The sequence below is a fragment of the Mus musculus genome, chromosome 9, assembly GCF_000001635.26.
Source record: "Mus musculus strain C57BL/6J chromosome 9, GRCm38.p6 C57BL/6J".
NCBI classification, from domain to species: Eukaryota; Metazoa; Chordata; class Mammalia; order Rodentia; family Muridae; genus Mus; species Mus musculus.
The window spans coordinates 90053469-90076562 of record NC_000075.6 but is presented as its reverse complement, the minus strand read 5'-3'; the positions used below and the strand labels follow the sequence as shown (position 1 = coordinate 90076562).

General features: G+C 47.7%; 1 protein-coding gene across 3 annotated transcripts; it reads right to left on the bottom strand.

Annotated features, from left to right (window-relative positions):
• Positions 1-467: 467 nt before the first annotated feature.
• Ctsh (cathepsin H) lies at positions 468-22296 on the bottom strand. 3 transcript variants are annotated; one of them, NM_007801.3, is made up of 12 exons: positions 21929-22296; positions 16053-16084; positions 14939-15044; positions 13776-13846; positions 12306-12410; positions 11970-12056; positions 11116-11171; positions 9455-9536; positions 8090-8158; positions 4638-4744; positions 1570-1695; positions 468-881 (listed from the first exon to the last, which is right to left on the bottom strand). In NM_007801.3, exons 1-12 carry the CDS (start codon positions 22011-22013, stop codon positions 806-808), a joined length of 1002 nt encoding a protein of 333 aa, NP_031827.2. In that variant the 5' UTR covers positions 22014-22296; the 3' UTR covers positions 468-805. The 3 variants fall into 3 exon arrangements, with proteins under 3 accessions (NP_031827.2, NP_001299578.1, XP_011240962.1); NM_001312649.1 differs by lacking the exon at positions 14939-15044; XM_011242660.1 differs by lacking the exons at positions 468-881; positions 1570-1695; positions 4638-4744 and adding an exon at positions 7607-7653 and having other exon boundaries at positions 21929-22263.
• Positions 22297-23094: the final 798 nt, after the last annotated feature.

Sequence of the window (23094 nt, the reverse complement as noted above, 5' to 3'; positions counted from 1 at the left end):
AACTACAATTACATTTGTCAAATTTTGTCATGAACATTTTTTTTCCAATTAAGTTTCTAGCTCTCAGGAGGCCCAAGGGCTACAGCCGGCTGTAGACAAGCCCCTGGAGCTGAGAGGCCTGCAGAATAGCCTCTAGAAGAGGGCATGCGGTGTAGAGGACAGGGGCATAAGGGCTACCCAAAGGAGGGCCTGCTGAGGAAGTGGTGGGGCACCCCTACTGGGAGCCAGTGACAGCAACAGCAGTCACAGAGATAGATGAGATCTTGGCTCTACCCTGGTTGTGCCACATCCTGGCCTATTTGCTCCATTCTTCCTCCCCGGGTTTGGAAACAGCAGAATCTCTAAACCTGCTCTCCCTCCTGGGATCTCCATCTGGCAGGCATCAGCACCCGAACCATACTCCAAGCAAGCAAGCGATGCTTTCTCTGTCCAGAGAGATGGAATTGAATGTCAGTTAGAGACCTACGCCCAGGGAGGTATTTACTGTGTGTTTATTGAATACACAACATAGAAAAGGTAACCATTACAGCTCCCAGTACATGAAGAGAGCTGGAAAGAGAGACGATTCTAGGTCCACGTGGGTTTGGGTCATTAAAAAACCACAATCCAAGCGTATTTCTGGTGATGATGTCACGTGGGTGGGCTTGTCGCTATTCAAGTTTGTCCTTCCTGTCTTTAGGCGTCTAGACTCAGGAGTGAGAGGGCCTCTGGGTGGATTTCCACACAATTTTCTCCAGGGTGGCATTCTCATCGAAGGACCAGTTCCTCCCTTGGTCTGCCAATCAGTTGCCCGTGCAGCCGTGGCTTATACCTGAGGAATGGGATAGGAGGCACAAGCAGCCAGGCCACACATGTTCTTCCCACGTTCAATGAGGAAGTACCTGGGCAGAGAGAAGGGATTGAGGACTGATTAGTAGCATCTTCGCCTCAGAACTTTCTAGAATGTTCTGGTGCAAACCAAAACTTGAGAGATTAGGCCCTCTGTATTTCTTCACAGAACAGCTATTTTATCAGCAGGAAATGACTGGCCGCACTTTGTAACTAAATTCTTCCTTTTTCTCCTTGCATAGCCTACTTCTCCCCGGAATTGATGGAGGTTCCCTTCTTGCTGCTGTCTGGGTCCTCATATAGCTATCTAACAGCCAGTATGGCTTCCTAAAAACAAAAACTCTCCTTCTCAGTTGTGTGTGTGTGTCTGTCTCTTCATCCTGATTCAAAGGGGGTGGGGGTGGGGGCTGTCACTCACTGTAACGAATTCACTGATTTCATTTCTCAGACCCTTCCAGAGGTTGGTTTTGTCCCAGCAAGACGTTGAGGTCTGCCTGTAACCTTCAGTTACAGACCTCATTAGCTGATTAGTGTCCTGTCCTTTGCAGACTTGTTGGGACCTGGGATCCTATGATGGGGAGGGTCTTGCTAACAGGACCTTGGCATGTGAAGGTTCCATTCTCATGTTCTCCTTTCCCTGGCCTGGTAGAGCTTGCTGTCCAACTCCCGAAGACTCTTTAACTTTGAAGTAGTGATGCCTCCTACCACCGGACGCCTCAGACATCAGCAACAAGGGCTTACCCATTCTCCCCCCACTGGGAGCCCCAAGAGTTTTTCACAATCCAGTAGAGTAATCCATTCTGTTCTCCATAGCCAACCGCCAGGACTGCATGGTTTACTTTATCTGGAGTTTTATGACAGGATTTACTGGAAAAGAAAATGAAATTTATAAAGGCTTGGAGTATAGGGCGGATAAAGGCAAGGACTGTCACAAACAAGGGCTCTTTAGTGCTGTAGAAATGATTCCCACTGGAGGCAGGCTGGTGTGTTGGGTCTCAATTAGCTACGGCTCAGCCATGATGGAGTCAACAAGTCTCATCAGTTCTCAGCCCTTCTGCTTCAGTAGTCTCCACACGATCCCACTCCATGTGAACACTTCTGATTCCCGGCAAGGGGAGGAGTCCCTGCTGCACTTCTATAGGCTGCAGTACTGGACTGGAGTCCAGCCACTGCTCTGCTGCTTCTGCGTTCCTTCGAAAAATGACCTTGTACTTAGGGCAAATATGTAGGCTTGCCCTTTAGCCTCTGAAAAACTCTGGGACTTCGAGAAGACAAACTGCAGTGGCCACATGTTGATTCAATGGGCATGGAAAGAAAGGGTGTGGGGGCATAAGTCTTTAACCCTAGTACTCTGGAGACAGAGGCAGGCAGGCAAACTCTGTGAGTTTGAGACCAGCCTGGGCTACAGAGAGAAACCCTGTCTCAAAAAAGAAAAGAAAAAGGAAAGGAAAGGAAAGGAAAGGGAAGGGAAGGGAAGGGAAGGGAAGGGAAGGGAAGGGAAGGGAAGGAAAGGAAAGGAAAGGAAAGGAAAGGAAAGGAAAGGAAAGGAAAGGAAAGGAAAGGAAAGGAAAGGAAAGGAAAGGAAAAAGGAAAGGAAAGGAAAGGAAGAAATCAATTCCCAAGGGCATACAGAAATTAAGTGGACTTTGAACTGTCATCAGAATGTGTCACATTCAGGGCAAGGTGCTGAACGACGGACAGTAGGACCCTCTCTGCTCTTAGAAAGCTTTGTTTGGTAGGGGGCAGTTGGCAGAGGAAGCTGCTCTGTAATGGACTGCGGGATGTGCCAGTTAAGTAGGGGATAGGGGCCCCAAGGAGTGGGACCTAAACCAGTAGGGTGGGAAGTGAAGATTCCTTGAGGAGCAGGGGTTATATATGAAACTATAAGCCCTTCCTCATGGCTCACATGAGGGAATAGGGGCAGAATGAGCTTTGTAGGAGAGACAAGAAGGGAGGTTTGTTGACAGATGTGTGCAGAGGAAGAGGGGAGCAAAATCACCAAGAACCCTGGGTAATGGGGAGGGAGGCCTTGGCTATTTATACCCAAAGCATCATAGGGCTAGGGAGATGGCTCAGGGAGGAAAGGTGTTTTCCACACGAGTCTTGAGCATCTGAGTTCAGATTCCCAGCATACATGGGAACATGTGTAACAGCCAGCTTACTTTTGGAATCCCAGTGCTGGGGACGTGGTGACAGACAAATTCCTGGAGCACATTTACCTGCCAGACCAGCTAAACTATTGAGCATTAACCAGGGCTAGTGAGAGACCCTGTCTCAAAAACTAAGAAAGTCATCAGGGAAAACACGTTAGATTGACTTCTGACCTCCACATACATACACTACATACACACACAAGTGCATGTGCACCAACATAGTTATGTTGACTTCTGGCCTTCACATGTATATACATGCATACTTGGACAGACATGAATATATATATATACATATATATACATATACACATTTATATATATATATATATATATATATATATATATATATATATATATCCTCTTACACAGAAATTTTCATAGACAGAAAAGCACTTCAGAAGGATTCTGGGTCCAAATGGAGGAGAGGCCTGGATGTCTATTGTAGGAGAGACAGATGTTAGGAACAAGCCAGTGAGGAAGCATCTAAAGATGGGATGGTATGGAATAGAGAGGAGAGGAGAGTGAGCAGCCTGTTGTGGCTCTGGCCTCTCGCACAGCATCAGGGATGTGGGTCTGCTAACAGACATAGATGCCTTCAAGGAGCCCTGGGTCAGGCAAATGCAGGGTTGGAGGTCTCCATGGCCGAATTGGCAGGGTCTAATAACACTCAGATCTAAGCATAGGTATAATACTTGGAAGGGACTTGGTGGGCCATGGATGTTCCTATCAAATAGCTGGCAGTGGATTTATGGTTGTATAGAGGGCTGAGGGCAAAGCCCAGAAGAACATGGACATTCTAGGGGTAGCTGGAAAACAGAGAAGATGGAGGAGCCTGGAGAGCAGGGGGAGTAACTAGATAGACTCTTTGCTGAATGTGTTCCTGTAGCCCAATGGGCAGCCTAGGGACTGTAGAAATCCCATACTAGACATGCCACGGGGGGAGGGGACACGGTGCAGCTCATCAATAGAGCGACTGTCTACTAACCATGAGGCTCTGGGTGATAAGGTCTCTCTCTCTCTCTACGGTCTTCCTGAAGAACCAGATAGTGAACTCTCTAGCATAGAATTCTGATGTCTGAAAACAGCTATTTTTCCTTTCCCATTTTTGATCCTTTTTTTGTGTGTGTGTGAGACAGGGTCTCATGCTGACAAGACTAGCCTTAGCTCTACACGTAGCGAAGGATGACCTGAGAGTCTGATTCTCCTGCTTCCTCCTCCTCAGTGCTTGGATTTTAGGTATGGACCATCACACCCCATTTATGTGTTGCTAGGGACCCACCCCAGGCTGTGCTGCCTGCTAGGCAAGCCCTCACCAAGTGAGGTACATCTCCAACCCCATCTTCAAATATTTGGCTGGATGTAGCACTTCTGTAGATGACCATAGAGCTCTGGGCATGGATTTTGGCCTTAGTCATGACTTAGCCATCGTGGCTGGGCCTGTGGCATCCTTCACTACCTCTCTTTTCTTTGCTGGGTTAGAGACTTGGTCCCTGACACTCAGAGCTGAAGGAGACAAAGAGAGGTACGCTAAGTCTCACAAGTATCTAATTAGGAGTCTAGGTTGAGGCAGAGACCGTGCGCGGGGTTTGAGGAGGTCCATCCAGTCTTCTCCAGTCTCCCTCTGATTCCCCTCCCCCCCCTGCCCCCTCAGCTTACCTGGAGTAGACGCCACTTTTATACATCAAAAAATCTTCAGTCACCTCAAAGGCGAAGCTCACAGGGTTGTATAGAGCCACAGCCTCAACCATTGCAGCCTCGTCATTCTGTGGACAGACAGAAGGGCTGACAGACATGCAGGGCATCTCCCACCTCCCCTCCATGTTTATGGCCTGTTGTCTGAAGGTAGGGGCTGGAGTTCCAGAGCTGTGCAGGTAACCTTGAGGGACAACAACCCCTGACATTGAGCAATAATGCAGACTCCACCTTCTTATGCAGGGTGTCAGCAAGCACCCTTTGGATTGAATTTTGTTATTTTTTGAGATAGGGTCATAAGTGGTCCAGGCTGGGCTCAAACTTGTTACCTCAAGCTGAGGGCCATACTTGTGGCCCTGAAGCTGAGGATGATCTTGGACAATCTTCCTGCCTTCATCTCTCAAGTGCTGGGATTACAGGCTTGAACTACCATGCCTGGCTTGGATGAATTTTATCTTTTAGAAACCTTTTAAAACAGGGCATGATGGCACACACCTTTAGTCCTTAGCACCTGGGAGGCAGAAGCAAGTGGGCCTCTGAGTTCAAGACCATTCTGGTCTACATATTGGGTTTTAGAACACCCAGAGCTATATAACAGACTGTCTCAAAACAAAAAGTAAAACTAAACAGATTGATGGGGACGGAGCACGTTAGGCGAGTGTTCTACACTTATGTATGTCACTATGCCGTGTCTTTGTTGTTGTGGTGGTGGTGGTGGATCAAACCTAAGGTTAAATCTCATGCGTGCTAAACAAGTGTTCTATGACTAAGATACACCTCATTTAGATTTTAATCTGGCTTATAGTTCTTCCTCCCAAACCAGACTAGCTCCCTTGTGGCTTTGGCCTTTGCCCTCCCTTTCTGAGCGTCTGGAAATCTCTCACTTGTCTCCCTGACAACCTCACACACAGTTCAGCCGTTCATTCTCTCAGTCACAACTGACCACTGAGGCCATCCTACGAAAGATGCAGAGATGAGTGTGACGCTCTCGCTTCAGCTCCACATCCAGGAAGACAATCTAGGGAACCTCATGGGTGGAACAGAGATCTTACAGATCCAAGGATAGGCAATAACTATACCGGGGTGGAAACAAGACCAGTCAAGGCCTTGAGCCTTCTGAGCAGGACCTGCCATGTTGGTGGGGGAAAGCAAGAAGGGAGTCATGGGAACTTTTTGGAGGCAGGGGGACAGCAGCAGCCAGAAGCACTTGGTAGACCTCCAAAGTCTCCCTCCAGGGCAAAGGTGGTTCCCCTACTCTGTGTTTTACAGCAACCCAGTTGGGAACAAAACTGAGAGGGAGCCACAGTAATGAGATGCTTAGGAGTGGAAATGATGCAGGAGATTCAGTGAGTTGAGGCCAGGGCTCAGAGAAGGGAAGCAAAGCACAGAAGGAGACAGAGTGCAGAACTCGGTGTGTCCTCGCTCAGGCAATGGGTTCCTTCCAAGTATGGCTAGACTTCTTGGGAGCACAGGAGATCACAGAGGCCTGCCGCGTTAGGGCAAGAACCTCGGTGGCTGGCACTGTTTCAACGCTCTCCCTTGTCCTGTCTGAGAGTTCTGGCCTGCTCTCTGGGGCTCTGCTTGTGCTCCTGACGTGTCTTCCTGGGAACCAGACAAAAGGTAACTTTTGAGTGCTTCTTTCACTTCCTGGTGGAGTCCAGTGGCCCAGAGGGCCAGTCTTGGTGGGTGTGTTAAAAAAACAAAACAACAACAACAAAAAAAACAGGTTTCTTTCTAGGAGACGATAATATCTCTATTGCAGGAAGTGAGCTGTATTGCTGAGGTGGTTAACGCCAGTTCTGGAGTGACATTCCTCAGTCAAATCCAGCCTCACCTCTCAGCTCCTGGGCACATTTTTAAAGCTCCTCTGAGACTTAGTTGTCTCATCTGTCAAATGGAGTTAATAACCACATTCCTGTCATAGGTTATTTGGAAATGAGGCCCATCGGGTGGCTTTATACTGCCCTAATCACTCCAAACTGTTATTGCTATGGGGAGCTTGGCATGCCCTTTCTTTGGATGGTAGCTGCTGTCATTACAGAAAGTTCATGTTTGTGCCACACGCCCCCTTACCTGCATATCACATCTGCACACGTCATGGAGGTTTCTCACATCATACACACTCCTCCCTGACTGAGCCCATGCCTCCCAGACTCACGAGGCCACTCATGCATGCTCACACGTTCTCTTGGAAAAGCAGGGTGTGACTGCGTGTTCAGGAATGCTGCCCTTCAAGTATAACAGACATTACCATCTTAGAGTGGCCCTGATCAGACTCAGTAAGATTTGACTTGCTGGTGTTCCCTCATAGGAGGGGGAAGGGAGGTTCATGAGACTCTCCCCCGTGGTTGCAGATATCTCCCCCCCACCTGCCGAGTCTCTGTCAAGGCTATATAAACTGTCCCAGCTTCATGTGGTCTCTGCAGGTTCTAGTGTACATAGGAGGTAGCATGTGCTATCTATGCAGCTATATGGAGTTATTATCATCTCTAACATGGGACATTTTGATGACACAGCCGATTTGAGGTTATTCACATTCCTGTAAGTAAGCCCAACAAATTCACAGGCTCACCAAGCTAGACTTGGGTGCACTGTGATCATTTTGGTCTGTTGTGGGTACCCTAGCTGGTGTGAGCAGGCATCTGTTACTATCTTACGGGAAAGCTCCAGGTGAGGTGTGGCAGACCTTATTAGAGCAATGATGGGTTACTCTCTTTCCCTCAGCCTGGGGGCTGAAAGGGAGACCAGCAACACAGGATACACACAGCCCCTACCTAAGCCACAGGCAGGTGACAGGGGTGGGAACAATACTGTGCCTTTCAGACTTGAGGAAGGCTGGGGCTGCAGCAGATCTTAGTCTGGCCTGACTGACAAGCGCATGCCCCTCACCTCCCCATGTGCAGACTTGCCTGGGCCAGCCACGAGTGCAGTGGTTCTCAACCTGTGGCTCACGACTCCTTTACGGGGTGCTGTTGAACGACTGATCAGTTCACAGGGGTCACATATCAGATATTACCTTATGACTCATACCAGTAGCAAAATTACAGTTATGAAGTAGCAATGACTAACTTTAAGGTTGGAGGTCATCACAACAGGAGGAACCGTATTAAAAAAAGGTGGCAGCATTAGGGAGGTTGAGAACTACTATGCTAGAGGGATGGTGGGGATTATTGCATTTTAGACAAGAAAACAGACCCACAGGCACAAAGTCCCCCATAGACCTGTAACCCAGAACCCAGTGCACCCCCTGTCACCCCATGATTCCTTCCTGTCTTTCACCACATAGCCTTTATATGGTGAGCAGGGGTCAGCAATAACCCAGATTCCTCCATCTGTGACAAGCTTCCCAAAAGAGCTGCTCTTCTGGCCTCCATAGCAGAACACACTCCCTAGCTAGAGCTGGACGCAGTACTCACGAGTGTGATGTTGACAACATTCTTGACGAATGCAACAGCTTTTTGGGGGTTGAATCTGCATGAACTATCCTGTTCGGGGTGAAATAGGGAAGAGAATACAGATTAGAGATGCTTAACCTTCCAACGTGGGATCCAGCTCAAGGGGAGGTCCCAAGGCCTGACACTATTACTGAGGCTAAGGAGTGCTCAGAAAAAGGGACCCAGCATGACCACACTCTGGAAGATCCAACAACCAGCTAAAAGAGTCAGGTGCATATATTTGCATCCAAGCAATGGACAGAAGCAGCTGACTCCTGTTGCTGAATTAGGGAAGGCTGAAAGAAGCTGAGGAGAAAGGCGACCCTGTAGGAGGACCAGCAGTCCCAATTAATCTGGACCCCCAAGATTTCTCAAACACAGGACCACTGAACAGGCAGCATACACCGTCTGATATGAGGCCCCCAACATACATACAGTAGAGGATTTCCTGCCGGGTCTGAATTTATTCAGAGATGATGCACCTAATCCTTAAGAGACTGGAGGCCCCAGGGAGGTTAGAGGTCAGGTGGGGTGGGGGTGGGGGGTGGGGAGGAGGTATGGGATGTGGAACAGTCACAGGGTGGTCGGTGGGGGGAATAAACTATGGGGTGTAAAAAGAAATTAATTAATTAAAAACAAACAAACAAACAAAAAAAGAGAGATGTTTAGCCTTCAGCTGAGGTCACATTCTCCCTGTGAACATTGAAAACCTTTTCTAAGCAGCCTGCATGCACCACAGGGACAGTGGCACTCCAGAGGGACTTAGAAATATCCTGGTCCTTAAAGGAGCAGGAGAGACTTAGTCAGAGCCCAAGGAAGGACCTGACTCAGCAGCCCAAGGAAATCAAGAAAGAGAAGTTGAGTTGGACCTAATCTAGCAGGATTGGAGGAACAGTCCAGGGAACAGTGCTGACCAGAGGCAGGCAGAGATTAGGTCATCAGACAGAAACTGGGGGAAAGGGATGTGGTTTGTGGGAGCTGGTAATTGATAGGCCTAATCGTGGGAAAGACTTGGCCTGTGACCAAGGTAGGTATGTAGGTTGAGCTGGTCAGAGAGGCCCAGGGCGAGGGCAGATAGGTATTTCCTGATGAGGAGGCCAAATTCTGGATGGAGGTGGACACAGAGTGGACCAGTGGAACCACAAAGGAATAAGCCAATATGAGTTGAGGGGGGAGGGTCCTGAAGAAGGGCATTCATAAAAGAGAGTTGATGGCTACAGGAGCAGTTGACAAGAGTTCCCTGGTAAGAGCAGAGTTCCACAAAGGCTCCCAATTTGAATGGCAGCAGGATGGAGGAGGATAAGGGTGAAACTGAGAGGAGACACAGCTGAGGCCACCCACAGTTACCTTGCCTATGTAAGGGTAGCTGTCTTCTTCCATGATGCCCTTGTTGTATAGGATGTACTCGAAGGCCTGGCTGGGGAGACCTCTGAAAGAAGGACACACTCATAAGCTCTTCCAGGTCTTGCCTCACAGACAGGACTGGGCATTGGGGCTGAGGCTTGGTGATTTTTGCCCTTGCCCAGATCACTGGGATTTTGGTAGGGCACATTCTAGTGGCAGAGGTTTCTGAGAGATCAGCCATGCATCCCTGGTCTCAGCCACTGGAGTCTGAGTGAGACACGAGGGCCCCTCTGGGACAGAGGCCCCTGTCAGGAGAAGCAGGCAGCCCCTCGGGAGGCAGATGGAATCACCATCACCACAATGGCTTCCGTTCCAGGCTTCCTCATGGCTGGTGTTCCACAGACAGCCTGCCTGATCCTTCATGTCAGCCCCAGGTGGTAGCTACTACCATGCCTGGGCCACAGTCTGGATTCAGACTTTAAAGATTCTAAAGGCCAGTCTTTCCTATCTTACTACCTCCCATCAACAAACCAATGAGCTAACCGATCAACCAATAAATCACTCAGCAGATGCGGTTTTGTGACGCCTTTGCTCTTTTCCCTATAGCCCATGTTGACACCTGACCTATGACATGCTCGTGCATGGCTTCTACAACTCTGAGGAATGTCTACATTGTGTGTTCTATTGTCTCTTGGGTGGTCACCTGTACCTAGGCCCAAAGGGGCCTATGGTGGGAACTGGAACTTGAAAAGAAAATGGCAGTATTCAGGAACTGAAGCAAACAGACTTCAAAAGATGATAGGACTCCAGCGTGGCCAGGAGTCAGCCTCTTGCCGTGCACAGGCAGGTTGAAGATGGACAGAAGAAAAATAAAAATTGAGGGGAAAGTTAGTACCCGGCAGGCTGTAGCATCAGCTCTGGATGGATCCCTGGACTCGGGCTAGGACAGGGCTTTCTGCAAGAGACCCTGCTAGTCACTGCTGTCAGAGAAGATGGCACATGAGATGTCCCCTGAGGAGCAGTGAAGGCACATGGGTCTGATGGGAAGTCAAGGATGAGACTATGCCCTCGAGGACCCTAGGGGACACTTTCTGCATATTATATGCGCAGAAACCTGTCTAACCACCCAAACTCGCAGAGAACAGCTCACATGGACAAAGAGAGGTGGGTAAGTGTCACTGTGAAAATGGGAGCTACTTCCTAGTAACTTATTAAGAGGATGACCAGGAAGCTGGCACAGTACAGCTTTATGCATGGACACATTTCCACACTTGATCTTAGCCAAAAGGCCGAGAAGCGATGGACACATTTCCAAAGCTCTCAGAGCTCTCGAGACTGGGGCATCTGTGCTTCAGGGAATGTGTCTAAGGACCCAGCCATGTGTGAATCTGGAGTTTGGAGGGTAGTGTGTTTCTTCCTCTATTGATTCTTTTGGCCACTTGTCCTGAAGCTTTGGTGACTGGTGAGGCTGATCATGCTAATCATGGGGCTGGGTGACATCTTGGAAGGAGACTGGACTCTTAGCCCTAAACCTTCAGCTGTGAGATCCTTCAATTCTCTACCCATGGGGGTGAATGGGATTTCATGACTCTAGCTACTACTAAATCAAACAGCAGCAAATGAGGGAGATGAGAAGTGGGGAGCACTCCCACTCCCGAACATACCCTTTGCAGCCATGATTGTTGAAGGCTTGGGCACAATCCACCAGCTGCTGCTCAGCCTAGAGGAGGAAGCACAGACCCTGTGAGGAGATGGCTGGGAGGCCCGTGAGGTGCTGCTGTGAAGCGTCAGCATTCACTAGCCCATTTACATTTGTGGCCTAATTAGTTTTGTGTGGTGACGATCCTGTATGATCTCTGAATATCCCAGAGTGTCTGCCCTGCAGCTGGTACATGCTGGAGGTGGGAGGGGTGTGTGTACTCAAAATGACCTGGCTGCCAAGCAGGTGTGAGGACACAAATAGGTCCTCCTCCCTCATGAGCACCTCCTGTAGAGGTATACACAGTATGCACTGGGCATCTCAAGGAACTGTGCTAGAGGGAGAGGTGTCAGGTCCAGAGCCACTGCCCCATCACTCCTGACTTCTCTCTTCCCTATACTGTGGGACAATTCTGTCACTTATAAGACCCTTCCCTTGGGGGTTAGTGGGTAGACAGATAGGCCCTAGCTCTCCCCTGCATGAAGATAACAACGCATGGGAAAGGGCCCAGCTCCTAGAATGGGTATCTCCTAGGCAGTGCTGTCCAGAGCTCTTATTGGTAAAGTACCAGGCTGAAAAACTGAGGAATGTGGACACCCACATTGACTCAGGAAGAAGCCCTTGGGGCCTTTCCTCACTCCCATTCTTTTTTGGGAAGACATTAGCTGAGCTTCTCAGGCTAAATGCCATCAAGGTTGGAACCATGAGATCCAATGGAAATCAAACTCTTAGCTGACACCATGAAGGAGCCTGAAGGCCCAGGCCTAGTGCTGAGAGGTGGTCTGTTCTTTAAGGGATGGCATAAGGCTGACTTCTTACCAAAGACAGCATTTTCCCACTGGCAATAGCCACAGCTGACTCTAGGGCCCCCGTGGTAGAGAAAGTCCAGCAGCTGCCACAGGCCCCCTAGAGAGAACACACAGAGTAGAGGGAGTCAATGAATGTGCCCTCAGGACATGGCTCCACCCACCAGTGTGGGAACCACAGAGCAGTGACAACCCAAGCCTTGCAGAGGAGAGAACTAGAGAGATGAAGGATGAGGCAGCATCAGGGGATGCTTGCAGAGGTGCTGTGAGCATCTGCGTTCTCCATCCTAGTACGAAGTTTGACAGCATGGCTCGTTTGGAGGGAAAATGTGGGGACTGCCGTGCGTACCTGATTTTTCACTGGCGAAACAACATTTCCTTTCTTCCTCCAGTCCATGGAGGAAGGGTAGGGGCCTGTACCTCGGAGGTAGTTACTTTTGGTGGCTGAGCAATTCTGAAACAACCAAATACGTACTTTTCAAGGGAAATGTAATCATTGAAAAGGAATGAAAGGTCTGGGGTAGGCAGTTCAGTGGGCAAAGTGTTTGTTGGCCCTAGATGAGGACCTGGGTCCCCACAGCTATGTGACTTTGTGACCCTAGTGTTGGGGGTGGGGCAGGAGACAGGCAGATCCTGGGGACTTGGATCTAGCTGAACAGGTGGGCTCCAGGTAGGGGTGGAAGTTGGGTGGTTGTGGCACACACCTCTAATCCTAGCACTCAGGAGGCAGAGGTAGATGGGTCTAAGGCCAGCCTGGTTTACACAGGGTTTGAGGTCAGCCAGGGCTGCTTGAGACCTTGTGTGAAGAAAAAAATGGTAAAGGGACTGGAGAGATGGCTCAGCGATCAGCAGCCGAGGGCACTGGCTGTTCTTCCAGAGGATCTGGGTTTAGTTCCCACCCACATTAGGTAGCTAACAACTATAACTTCAACTTCTGGGGCTCCAATACCTTCGTCTTCTGGCCTCCATGGGCACCCACATACATATGGCACAAACATATATGAACAGACACATATACATGTACTCCTAAATACATAAAAAATAAATCTTAAAAACAAATAAGGTGGAGAGCACTGAAGGCATGCTAACTGTGGCCTCCCATGTGCACATATCGGTGTGTGGGCCAGTGCACTCACACACACATCCACACAGGCATCCCTCACATGGGTGTGTCCATCACACACATGCATATACGCCCATATACACACACAACACACACATACGCCATACACATGTGCATCAACCAAGCACATGCATACACCATACACATTCAAGTACACATGCATATACACACATACAAAAGGGAATGAGAAATAAAAATTTGAGTGTGGTGTCATCCACCGAGCACTTTTGAAGTCGAGGCAGGAGGATTGGGGGTTCAAGGTTAGCCTTAGTTACATAGTAAGATCCAGGCCATAGTCTTGCTGCAACTTGATATGCCATGGCTGGTTGATATTCATGGAAGACCTGCCCTTTTCTGAAGAGAAACAGGGTGGATTGGGATCTGGGGAGAGGGGGGATGGGAGGAGAGGACAGAGAGGAAACTGCAGTGGGGATATTAAAAAAAAAAAAGTCTGTCTGAAATTCACTTTTAAGTGGGCACCTGTATTTTATCTGCTCCTTCTAGATTATGGGTTCATGTTGTTAAGACCAGAGGCCTGGACTGAGGGGCTGCTAAGGGATGGATACTTCTGCTCCCCCAAAGGACCCATAGGCATGGCTGGAGAGAGGGCTGAATCTAGCTGGAAACCAGGCTTAATGTTTACTTCACAGGTTTGAGTGAAAAGACCCAGATTTATTTACAATGAAGTACACTAACCTGAGGCTCTGACCAAAGGAATTTGTGTTTTATTTCAGCAAAGCTCATATCTGAAAACTGGTTCAATGCCACTGAAAAAGAAAAAAAAGGAAACCAAACTAAACAAAGCCGCAGCGAAGTAGAGGGTCATAGTGAATCACTAACAAACAAGAATCCCTTTTCACCCATGTTCTTTTTATAGCCGCTACAACTTGGCTTCTATAAAATTCTATATTTTAGCTGGGTGTGGTAGCACACGCCTTTAATCCCAGCACTCGGGAGGCAGAGGCAGGTGGATTTCTGAGTTCGAGGCCAGCCTGGTCTACAAAGTGAGTTCCAGGACAGCCAGGGCTATACAGAGAAACCCTGCCTCGAAAAACCAAAAAAAAAAAAAAATTCTATATTTTGTATGATTCAATATAGCAAGTTCAACTGATACTGTGCCTCTGAGAAGTTCGGGCAGACAGACATGTCCCAGAGTTCCTGGTGGATGAAGTAGATAGATTCCCACTGTGAGGCTGACAAATCCCAGGTAAAGAGTAGCCATATCTGTGCAGGTGTCTGGATGCCTGTACCGTATCCAATGTTCAGTTCAACCCAGCCGGTTCAACACTTGCCAGTTCTACTTCAACCCAAGTCAGCCCTTGCTCTAAGGTTATAAGCAAGTACCAGACAGAAAAAGGCAGAAGTTCTGTTTTCCTTTCAGTTCATGCTTGCAGCCCAGAGTCCCTTTAGCTGGGCTGCCATCATTCCTCAGCAACTGCAGTGATCAGGCTAGACGTGTTTCTAGTGACCCTCACCAGGAGTGAAGCTGGATGACGGCAGAGACTGCTCATGGGCTCAGAGCAGTCTGAGGTTGCGGCAAGGCCTCACATCAACCCAGACAGATCTTGGTTGTGTGTGCTGTACCCTCAGATGAGAGGGGTAGGGCAGGACTTCTCTAGAGTCTTTTGTAAACTTCTCTACTCCCGCAGAAGATTACCAGTACCATCTACATTTATATCCTGTACAGAACCCGGATTCCCCAAAGACATCCCTGATTCTGAGTCTCTGCTCTCTATGCCTGTTAGCCCTGAGCAGGTCCTTTTTACCAGCCTATGCCACTACTCATTTTCTTTCCAGATCTGAGGTGTTCCCACCCCATCTTCTCCCAGAGGCCTGGAGGAATCAGGGCTTCCCAGTACTTTTAAATGTGTGGTTCCTCTGGTTGTGGGCTTGAATCTTCCTCCAGTTGTTGGCAAACATCTGCAGTCTGTGGTTGTACTCCACCGAGCTGTACGTCTTTTGATGCTAAAACAAAACAGGTCCTGAGAATAGGTGAGTGAAACTTACCAGAGGGGGTCTTTTTAGAGACTTCCCCATCCCCCCAGCACTCCTCCAGGGTGTCATGGATGTAGACTGATGTCAAATGTCCCTAGACAAAATGATCACGAACATCTAAGATTCCTATCCTACCTCTACCTCCCAAGTTCTGGGATTACAGGCGTGTGTCACCATGCCTGGATTACATGGCGCTGGAGATCAAAGTGGAGTTCTGCGCAAGCTAGGCAAGCACACTACCTACTAAGCTGAATCACCAGTCCATGGGGATTTTCATTCTGCCACTATCTCAGGACAGATCTACAGTTAGATGAGTCTCTGTTCTTGTTCTCTACTGCCAATATCAGGAAGTTATAAAGGACCTGTGGCTAGAATGAAGCCCACACAACTGTCAGGACATCAGTTAAGAGTTCAGGAGAGCCAGGAAGTGGTGGCTCATGCCTTTAATCCCAGCACTTGGGAGGCCGAGGCAGGCGGATTTCTGAGTTTGAGGCCAGCCTGGTCTACAGAGTGAGTTCCAGGACTGTCAGGGCTACACAGAGAAACCCTGTCTCAGGAAAAAAAAAAAAAAAAGTTCAGGAGATCCCAGTGAGGAGACCTGCCAAGAGTAGGTAGCCCGCAGACACCATGACACATTGCTGAGCCAAGTGTATGGCTGACCCACCATTTTCAAAGCTGTACCTACTGATTTTCCCAATAGATTCTCCAGCCACTGTGCAAAGTGCTCTGAAGACAAGCCACAGTAATGAAGAGAAGGCATGGAAGGCTTCTGCCAGGCTCATTACTGGGCAGCACTATTTGGAAGGTCACTTCACTGTCTCCTTCCTGGAGTTTGGCCAGTATGAATCATGGAAAGACCCGGGATAGACAGAGCAAGGTTGGACAAGTGCTCTTTTGTCTCAAATCTGATTCAGTTCAGTTTGCTAACTGGAAGCTTTGTGACAAGAGAAACTTCAAAAGAAGAAGTTGGTCACTGACCTGTTTCATCCATGACTTAAAGTGAAACTTTTCTGTAAAGAAAAAAAAAGAAAAAGTTATGTTTGCACATGCCTCGTGATCTTGTTGAGGCTACAGCCTAGTAGGGCACTGGAGAGCTAATTTGCATTTTATTAATTTATCATTATTACTACTATTATTATTATTGTGAGACAGAGTCTCACTCGGTAGTCTCGACTGGCCTCAAACTCATAGAGATCTGCCTGCCTTTGCCTCAGAGGGCAGGAATTAAAAGTGTGTGCCACCACACCTAGCTGATTTGCATTCGCAAAAATAGCAAAGTGGAGGTTGGGGTGGGTTATCTAAAGCTTGAGTTCGAAAAGGAACTCAGACTCTTTCTGCTTTATTGCCACAAGAGATTTTGAGAAACTGCTGTTTATAAGTGGTATGTGGGGGAGGTGTGTAACCTTGTGTGCGCATGTGAAGGCCAGAGCTGACTAGATGCCTTCCTCTTTCTCTCTCTACCTTATTTCTTGAGACAGAGTGTCTGGAAGAACCCGGAGCTCAGCTATTTGGCTATACGGGCTGGCTAGAAAGCCCCGGGATCCTTCTGTCTCTTCCCTTCAGCTCTGGGGTTATAGGTGTGTGCCCCACATCTGACTTTTTATGTGGGGCTAGGGATCAGAACTCAGGCCCTCACACTTGGGCCATAAGCACTTTACCCACTGAACACCCCCATCAGTGGTATATGTAAAAGTTTGAAATTATATTGATTGATGTGTGTGTATGTGTGTGTGTGTGTGTGTGTGTGTGTGTGTGTGTGTGTGTGTGTATGTGTGTACGTGTCAGAAGCTAGCTTTTAAGAGTTGGGTCTTTCCTTTCACCAAGTGGATTGTAAGGATCCAACCCAGGTCTCCAAGTTTGGTAGCAAGTGCTTGGAAAAGCAGAGATCAGTCAAGAGAAAGATTTCCAGCTTTCATGAGCTGTGAGCCTTGCTCGGGAGGATTTGTGTTGATGCAGCTTTGTTATTTCCGTTCCTGTAACTAATTCCTTACCCACACTCCAGGAAGTCATCCCAGTACAACTCCCTGGCTCATCAAGTTGGACTTTAGTAGTATTCACTTTGTCCTGTCACTGATTCTCTGTCTAGGGTGAACAGGTTTTTTTTTTTTTTTTTTTTTTTCTCATGTCTAGTCAGAAATAGAATTTTGGAGTATTGGGGATATTTTATTGTTTCATGGGGTACAATTTACATGACTCTGTTCAATCACGGAAATTCACTGAAGTCCATGTTTAATGGTCAGGGTACTTCTGCCACTACAGTTCAACATACAGTTAATTGAAGACTTGGATACTTATTCTCCTGAGATTTGGGATTACAGTCGGGTACCACCATGCCCAGTGAGAGCAAATGGGTCTATGGTTACTGCCATTACTCATCTTTGTTGCCTAAATGGAGCCACAGGTAATGGGAAAAGAAATGGGTATGGATGTGTCTCCTATAAAACTTTACAAAAGCAAGCAAACCAGGTGTTTGTGGATTCTAGCTATATCCTTCCTTGGACACAATTTAAAATTTCCATTTTTAAATTTAAGTACCTGCAAAAGATGTGTTCCAATGTATTATGTGTGTGTGTGTTTTAAAGATTTATTTATTTATTTTATTTATATGAGTACACTGTAGCTGTCTTCAGACACACCAGAAGAAGGCATCCGATGGTTGTGAGCCATTGCTAGGAATTGAACTCAGGACCTCTGGAAGAGCAGTCAGTGCTCCTAACTGCTGAGCCATCTCTCCTACTGTTATGTTTTAAATTTTTATTTTTATTTTTTACAATGTGTACATATGTTGTACCTGAACACACCATGGTGTGACTATAGTGGCCAGAAGCAAATTCTTGCCCTCTACCACACGGACTCTGGGAACTGAACTCAAGGTGTTAGACCTGGTAGCAAGCACCTTTCCTTTCTGAGCCATCTCGTTGGCGCTTTACATTAAATGTTGACTTGAAAACAAGACCATGGCTAGGGAGATGGCTGAGCAGTTAAGGCACTAGCCATGAAAGCAAGAGGGCTGGAGCTTGGATCTACAGAACCTATTAAATGCCAGTCGAATGTGGAAGCTAACCTGTAGTTCCAGCCCGGGGTGGCCGTGCCAGGCGATACCCAGAGTGCATTCGGCAGCACTAGCCAAATTAGTTTGACTGACAGACTTGGCCTCGATGAAGAAGGTAGAAGAACAATCAAGGAAGGTTCCTGACACTAACCTTGGGCACCCACACATGTGTATACGCATGTGAGTTCATATGTGAGAACATACATACACACATATACTGCCTTACACACAAACACAAGAGTTGGATACCTTGCTGGTTGTGGAGGTTCAAGCTTGTTAATTCTAGCTCTGTGGAAGGAGAGGAAGGAGGAGCTGGAGGAATTCAATGGTCATCTTGGCTACATAAAAGTTTCCATCTCAAAACCAGACCACCAATAACAACAACAAAAGAGTTGAATATTCACATGAAACTCAAGAATAATGAAGACTGAAGTTTGGACACTATGCCCCTCCTTAGAAGTGGGAACAAAACACCCATGGAAGGAGTTACAGAGACAAAGTTTGGAGCTGAGATGAAAGGATGGACCATCTAGTGATTGCCATATCCAGGGATCCACCCCATAATCAGCTTCCAAACGCTGACACCATTGCATACACTAGCAAGATTTTATCGAAAGGACCCAGATGTAGCTGTCTCTTGTGAGACTATGCTGGGGCCTAGCAAACACAGAAGTGGATGCTCACAGTCAGCTATTGGATGGATCACAGGGCTCCCAATGGAGGAGCTAGAGAAAGTACCCAAGGAGCTAAAGGGATCTGCAACCCTATAGGTGGAACAACATTATGAACTAACCAGTACCCCGGAGCTCTTGACTCTAGCTGCATATGTATCAAAAGATGGCCTAGTCGGCCATCACTGGAAAGAGAGGCCCATTGGACACGCAAACTGTATATGCCCCAGTACAGGGGAACGCCAGGGCCAAAAAAAATGGGAATGAGTGGGTAGGGAAGTGGGGGGGAGGGTATGGGGGACTTTTGGGATAGCATTGGAAATGTAATTGAGGAAAATATGTAATAAAAAAAATAAATTAAAAAAAAGAGTTGAATATTTTATATATTTTCTTCTCCTTGAACACCTGCCTTTCTGTCTCACACAAGTTTAGCCTAAGAAAGAATACTTATATTAAATTACCCTATCTCCTTTTCTGCAACACAAAAGTTCAATTAAAATCATCTTTGCTTCCTAATCATTATAAAATTATTCTAGATTAAGCAATAGTCAAAATTATTATGAAGACCTTGATTTTTTTCCCCAAATACATTTTACTCTATGAAAAGTCATTGTTAAACCTACAGAAGTAAAACTTGGGTGGAAATGTATCTTCTGAATGTGTGTTTAGAACAGCATCTGGCTAACTAGCCCAGGCTAGCCTTGAATTCACAATCTTTATGCTTTAGCCCTTTGAGTGCTGAATTGCAGGCATCTGTAATCTGGTCAGATGGCTAGTTTGGAAGTAAAGGGTCTAGTCTGGTTTCACTGGCACCATCTGCGTCCAGATCATTTGGGATGGTTCCATGTTGGCCCAGGGGATTCCTAGGGGTCTGTGCCAACGCAGCAATATGAAGGTCATTGCTATGTGACAGCTACATCTCTATCTAAAAGCTCCAGACTTGCTCCAGAAACTAAGTCAGGACCATAAGGGGGAGGGGCAGGGAGAGGAGCATATTTCCTTAAGACAAGGTCTGAGGGGGGTGCAGGGGATTCCAAACCCAGGTTAAGGGCCTGCTGTGTGGCTGAGGCCTTCAGAGAAGACAAATCTCAGCTGAGGACCAGGTTTCTCAGCAGGCAGGATTTATAGCTAACTTGTGCCTCTTGCAGGTGGTGGTGGTGGTGGTGGTTTCCAAACCAACAAGAGGAAGAAAGCCACAGAATTCTTCAGTGTTGGTGGATGAAAGCACAGAGGACCTCAGACCCATCCCAAGTTTACTCTGATTTAAATGAAATTCATTTCATCAATTTATTTTTTTACATGTGTGTGCACAGTGTGTGTGTGTGTGTGTGTGTGTGTGTGTGTGTGTGCGCGCGCACAGTGTATGGTGCACTGTATACTCACAGAGATGTCCCAAGTTTTCCTTTCTTGCACTCCACTTTACTGAGGAAGGGGTCTTTAATTGAACCCAGAGCTCACCGATTCTAGGTAGTCTAGGTAGCTTGTTTACCCCAAAACCCTTCCATTGTTGCCTCCTGAATACAGTGATTACAGGTAGCTGCTATGTCTGACCAGCTTTTACACAGTTTGGGGGATGACTCTGGCTCTCAGACCTTTATACTAAGGGCTTTACAGACTGAGCTATCTCTTTAAAATGAATGTTTTTACATAGGGCTTGACACATGCCTGGAATCTCAGTAGTTGGAGGATAGACAAGAAGATCAGGAGTTCAAGGTCATCCTTGGCTAGTAAATGAATTAAAAACAGAAACCCAAAAAGGCTGGAGGGGCTCTCAGGGTCCCATCTCTGCCTGAGGATTTATAGGTTAGTTAATAGTTGTGGGGGTGGGGGATTGGCCGCGGAAGGAAAGATACATTTTCTTCAGTGGTGTAGTGGCTGGTAAGGTAAGGTGACCATGTTTTTGATAACCCTAATAAAGCCCAGAGGGTCACAGAAAGATACGAGGGAGGGAGGAATGAGGAGAAAAGGGGATGGGGAGGGGGAGAGAGAGAAAGAGAGAGAAAGAGAAAAAGAGGAGAGAAGAGAGAGAGAGAAAGAGAGAGAGAGAGAGAGAGAGAGAGAGAGAGAGAAAATGAGAGAGAGACTAAGTTTCTAGACTGATTTCGCTGATACAGTCTGAGTCCGGATCGTTTGGGATGTCTTCACACTGCCCGGGAGATCCCCAGAGACCCAAGTCAGCACAGCAATATGAATTTGCTACGTGGCATTTATCTCTCTCTCTGAAAGCCCTAGTTCCAGTGAGTTACAAAACCAAAAAGAAAGAAAGACAAGCTGGTAAGAGAAAGTAGAAATGGGAGGGGGAACAATAGAGGGTAATGAAGGCTGAAATATATCAGGATATATTATAAACACTCATGAAAATGTAATAATGAAACTTATTATTAAGTACAATTAATATATGCTAATAAAATCTTTTTTTTTTTTTTTAAAGGAAGTTTTGTGTGTCCTGCGGAAGGACCATCAGCAGGGCTAGGAAATCCCAGACCACCATCTACTCTCAGCCAGGGGCTTTGATTGACCGGCTCTTTACACTTAAAAATGGCTGGCGCGCTTTAACTTCTGTTTTCACTGTCCATAAATAAACATCTATTAGAACCAGCTACCCGTAGCTGCGTTCGTTCCACAGGTTCCAAAGGTTCGTTTGTAGCCTTTAGGAGTTGCTACAGAGACCAACGTTGTACACAGTAAAATATTTACTGGTTAGTCTCCTGCGGTTGCACTTTGCCAAGAGTTGAGGCGACTTTCCCGAGCCAGCTTTTTCCAGGCACACCACAGACGCTAGGGTTAAAACTTCTGTGGGTGCCCCATGTTCCGCAGGGCAGGGAGTCACCCCAGCACGGCACAGTCGGACTAATAACCCAGGCAGGGCGATCCCCGGGGAGGCCAAGTCCACGGAAAGTACAGGCTGGGATGTCCCGCTCCCTCCCGTGGTGGGACAGGAAAGTTTTGTGCCCTTAGCTGTCCGGCAGAAGGGGCTGAAGGCTTCTGTATCTAGATCTGAGCCAAAAGGACTCTAGGTACCTGCCAGCCTGTTCCTCGGATCACGCAAGACGCGTGTCCCCCGAGACTAGCCCGTCCCTGTTCTCCCTCCGGTGCCCTCGGAGCCCTGCGCCCCACTTTCTCCCTCCTACCTATGGCGTTCACGGTCAGCTCGGCGGTGGCCCCAGTACTCAGCAGCCAGGCCCCAGCGCACAGCAGCGGCAGCGCAGCCCACATCTCGGCGCTCACTGCCCGGTCCCACCGAGTGCCCTCTGAGCCCAGCCTGTGGAAAGGAGGTGGGGCGACTCTGGCCTCCGCCTAGGTGATGATGGTTCCTCTCCTGCCCCCTGTGGCCATTACACTCCTGCTCTTGGGAAGAAGGGTTCTCAGGGTCTGACCCTGAAGGCTAGTCCCTGCCAAGTGGGAGGAAGCGCAGCCTAATCCCCAGTTTCCTGTCTGTCCCCATCTCTGGTAACTCCGTCTCCGTGAAGGTTTCTTGAACCATAGCTCCCTGGCCTTCCCTATAGCTTGAAATGACTTAACCAGAGGGCTGTCTGGACTGCTCACCCCCAACAGGCATTTGGGTTGCTTCCAGGCATTTGCGTTGCTTCCTCCTCCTTCCTCCTTCTTCTTCCTTCTTCTTCTGTTTTGGTTTTTTGAGACAGGGTTTCTCTGTACTCACTTTGTAGACCAGGCTGGCCTTGAACTCAGAAATCCACCTGCCTCTGCCTCCCAAGTGCTGGGATTAAAGGTGTGCGCCACCACACCTGGCTCTTTTTTTCTTCTTACAGTCCCCATATAGCCCAGGCTGTCTTTGAACTTGTAACCCTCCTGTTTCAGCCTCCTTTACAAGTTTCTCCTGGCAGCCCATGGCATTTTGATGAAGGCAGAATGACCTTCCTCTCCTGAGATTCTTTGGTCAGATTCTGTCTTTCTAGTGCCGGGGGAAGAGATTCCAGAAGTCTTTTAGAATTAAGTATAGTAAGGTGGTTCTCTACCTGGGGGTCAAATGACCCTTTAAAAGGGGCCACCTAAGACCATCGAAAAACACAGATATTTATATTATAATTTATAATAGTATCAAATGTACAGTTATGACATAGCAACAAAAATAATCTAATGGTTTGGGGATCACCATAAAATGAGGTTGAAACTACTGGTCTAGTGGCTTTGACCAGTTTTCAGAATTCTATTTAAGAAGCCCTGAGGCTACGGATGTAACTCAGCGAGCATGGTCCATCATGCACAAGGCTCTCATATAAGCCTTGAATAAGTTCAATGCCTAGTACTCCTATAAACACACACACACACTCCCCCC